The sequence below is a fragment of the Cucurbita pepo genome, chromosome LG09, assembly GCF_002806865.2.
Source record: "Cucurbita pepo subsp. pepo cultivar mu-cu-16 chromosome LG09, ASM280686v2, whole genome shotgun sequence".
NCBI classification, from domain to species: Eukaryota; Viridiplantae; Streptophyta; class Magnoliopsida; order Cucurbitales; family Cucurbitaceae; genus Cucurbita; species Cucurbita pepo.
Window position 1 is genome coordinate 3,806,924 of NC_036646.1, and position 3,811 is coordinate 3,810,734.

Sequence of the window (3,811 nt, forward strand, 5' to 3'; positions counted from 1 at the left end):
GATTATCTCAATACAACAATGTTGGTTTCGACAGCGGAGCTTTCAAGTCTTGAAGAATGTATCTCGGCCAAGTTAACTCTAAACAAGTATTTGTCATAGCTCGATACTCGGCTTCTCCTGATGATTCGGACATATTTGTTTTCTTTTTAGACTTCCAAGAAATAGATGAATTTTCGAGTAAGATGCAAAACTCAAAAATAGACAGCTTGGTAGTTCTACAATCCCCCAATCAGAATAGCAATATGCTTTTAATCTTAAGTTGTTTTTAAATGGTAATAGAAGTTCTTAACCAGGAGTACTTTTAGTGTATCTAAAAACTCAAACGAACGCTTGCTCTCGGCAATGTGGGTTTATGTTTTTCGTTTTGTACTACTCTTTAAATCTTAAAGTCTTCAAGTGTCATTCTTAATAATATTGAAAACCAATAAACTTAGAGATGAAAGCAAAATAGATGGGTCATCAATCATTTATTTTCATCCACACATATTCACGTTTAATTTAAGCATTTGAATGACTGAATTTAAAAGGACTAGACAATAGGGAAAGTATTTTACAAGTAATTAAAAGAATTCAATAGATTTCTAATTTTTTTTTTTTTTTTTACTACTAATTTGTAAAATAAATATATTTAAAAAATCTAATCTTTTGAAAAAAGAATTACTAAATTTATATTTGTTTTTCTTCCTATTAAATGAGATATTTTATCTTAACACATCCTGACTTTTGAAACATTGAAAGGTTGAGAACTGCATGAATATGAAAGAACAAGAAAGGATGGACAACTTTCCACCTCTCTTGCAGTAGAAGTTGATTTTTGTGATTGAGGATTTTCTATTGCCGCTTATATCATTCATTTTGAGAGACTTCTTCACGTGGAAAAGACCATTGAGCAATGGAGCGTTAAACAAATCATAGCTAAGTTTATGGAAATCATAGCTTCTAAACTTGATTTCACTTGTAAAGAACGTTAAACAAATCTGTCCAGGCGAATAAAAACTTTAAAATATAAAAATTAAATTAAAAAAAAAAAAAAAAGTAAATTTTGATGATGAGTAGTGTTTTAATTTTTATTTTCTTTGGTGAGAGGATGAGATATTGTTGCTTTCATGGAGGGACGGCCGGATTCTAGTACGTTTCTTTTTACCACCATAAAAATAATATCAATGAACTTTGTACTTCTATGAATCATCATATTTTATTTTTAAATATTTTAAATTATGTTCGGGAAGACACCTACTAAAAATTTGAAAATATTTAATTGTTTTCGTATTAAACTATATAAGACGATGAGAATTGAAAAGCAATGACCTTTTTTTTATTCATAATATTTTTCCTCTTGTTCTTGAACTCTTTCTAAACTCCGATGTCTTTCCCTCATTTCCATCCATGGCTTCCCATCTTCCTCGTCCTCTCTTCACTTTTCATCCTCCTAAAATGGAAAGCAGCTGCAAACAGAAGACATGGTAATTTTCCTCCAAGCCCACCAAAGCTTCCAATCATTGGAAACATGCATCAACTTGGCAAGCTCCCACACGAATCCCTATGGCGCCTCTCTCAGCTTTACGGTCCCATTATGAGTCTTAGCCTAGGTCGTAGAGAAACCATCATCATATCATCTGCCGAGACTGCTCGTGCCATCTTGAAAACCCACGATCTTCAAAGTTGCAGTAGACCACAAACCCAAGCTACAAAAAAATTTACTTATAATTTTCTTGATATTGGGTTTTCGCCTTATAGTGATTACTGGAGAGAGATACGCAAAATTTGTATGCAAGAGTTGTTTAGTATGAAGAGGGTGATATCTTACGAACCCATTAGAGATCAAGAAGTTGGTTTATTTATTCAATCGATTTCGAAATTTGCTTCTTGTGGAGATGTTGTTGATCTTACTCAAAAATTATTTGCTTTCACTCGTGGTATTATTTTTAGAATTGCTTTTGGGGGAAAGAGGTTTGAAGGGAATGTATTTCATGAGCTTGTGAGTGAAGCTATCGCATTGTTGGGAAGTTATAGTGCTACTGAGCTTTTTCCTGTTCCTTTTATTGGGAAAACCATTGATTGGTTCAGTGGACGAGAAGCTAAATTTGAGAGAGTTTTTAATGAGATCAACTCTCTGTTTCAAGAGGTAATTGATGAACACCTTCATCCCGAGAGGCCTAAACCAGAACAAGACGATATTATTGATGTGCTTTTGACTATTAGTAAAAAGCAAGTTGAATCTTGTACTATTGTCATTACCCATGAAAACATCAAAGCTATTCTTTTGGTAAGCAACTTTTTAAACTAAATTTTTAGTTTAGTTTCTAAACTTTCAATATTTACCCATATTGACATTTTTGGCTTTATCTCTATCCTTCATGCCTTCTCCATTATATCAGTCTTGTAACTTTTTCTATTGTCTTGTAACTTTTTCTATTGTCCGGTAACTTTTTCTATTTATGATGTGCATCAACAGAACATATTTTTAGCAGGAATAGACACTAGCTCAGTTGCAGTAGTCTGGGCAATGGCAGAACTCACGAAGAACCCAAAATTGATGAAGAAAGCTCAAGAAGAAATCAGACACTATGTGGGAAACAAACGAAAGGTAACAGAGAGGGACATAGAAGAGCTTCCATATCTGAAAATGATAGTGAAAGAGACACTAAGACTACATCCACCAGGACCTCTTCTTATTCCAAGAGAAATCATCTCCCATTTCAAAATTGAAGGCTACGATTTTTACCCAAAAACAATGGTTCAAGTGAACGTTTGGGCAATTGGACGAGACCCCACATGTTGGACCGACCCAGAAGAATTCATTCCAGAGAGATTTTCAGAGAGCTCGATTGATTACAAAGGACAACATTTTGAGTTCTTGCCGTTTGGGGCTGGTCGGAGGATGTGCCCGGGGTTAAATATGGGGGTGAAAACTGTGCAGTTGGCTTTAGCGAATCTTTTGTACCATTTTGATTGGAAGCTGCCGAATGGGATGAAGGAGGAGGAGTTGGACATGGAAGAGAATTCGGGTTTGAGTCTCACCCTCCACAAAAAGTTGCCTCTCAAGCTTGTACCAATTTTATACCATCCATGAGTAGTTTTATGGCTTAGGCTAATAATGGGTATTTTTATATGTAATATATTAATGTTTAAACTCTTTGTTAATATATATAAGAAAATACTAATGAAATAAATAAAAAAATAAAAAGAGAGAAAAATGTGCACGACCCTCACATGCGAGGATGGTCCCAACAATCAGTTTGCACACCTCTTGGATCCCTTTCCTGGTCGGGATAGCATTCTCTAGTGTTATTTTCAGATAACCGGTTCGAATAGTGATCATCACAGCATTATGATAAACATAATGATCGTTTTCCTGCCTCATAACGTATGCGTCCGTATTATCGTAAATGGGGAGATTCCCTAGTGCATGTAACACACAATGATGCACAAGGTCCAACATTTTTATTCATTAAATCACGTAAAACAACTCCTATTTTTCTTCATATCATATCATTTTACAACATAACCTTTTAAGCCGTGCATTGGGGTTGAATATTGTATCATTCATATCATACATTGTCTTATGTCATATCAAGCACGTAACATATTATAAAATATGTCAGAACATGTATTATATCGCCAATCGTGTTATACCATAACATATATCGTGTCATCAGCACATCACATCATAACACGTGTCATAACATTAACATAATATGTTATAGTTATATCATATTACAGACATACCATAGTCATATCATTTAATACATATTAATGTCATGTCTTATCATAAACATATCATAGTCATATCATTTTCTAAAAATATCAT

At 34.0% G+C, this 3,811-nt stretch overlaps 1 protein-coding gene across 1 annotated transcript; it reads left to right on the forward strand.

The window, feature by feature from the left end:
• Positions 1–1,316: 1,316 nt before the first annotated feature.
• Positions 1,317–3,135, forward strand: LOC111802024 (cytochrome P450 71B34-like). The gene is made up of 2 exons (XM_023686284.1): positions 1,317–2,266; positions 2,456–3,135. The coding sequence occupies exons 1-2, from the start codon at positions 1,364–1,366 to the stop codon at positions 3,071–3,073; spliced, it is 1,521 nt and encodes a 506-aa protein (XP_023542052.1). The 5' UTR covers positions 1,317–1,363; the 3' UTR covers positions 3,074–3,135.
• The last annotated feature ends 676 nt before the right edge of the window (positions 3,136–3,811 follow it).

Coding starts and splice junctions, on each gene's coding strand:
- LOC111802024 (XM_023686284.1), top strand. CDS start 1,364: ATGTCTTTCCCTCATTTCCATCCATGGCTTCCCATCTTCCTCGTCCTC. Junction 2,267..2,455: donor ACATCAAAGCTATTCTTTTG/GTAAGCAACTTT, acceptor GTGCATCAACAG/AACATATTTTTAGCAGGAAT.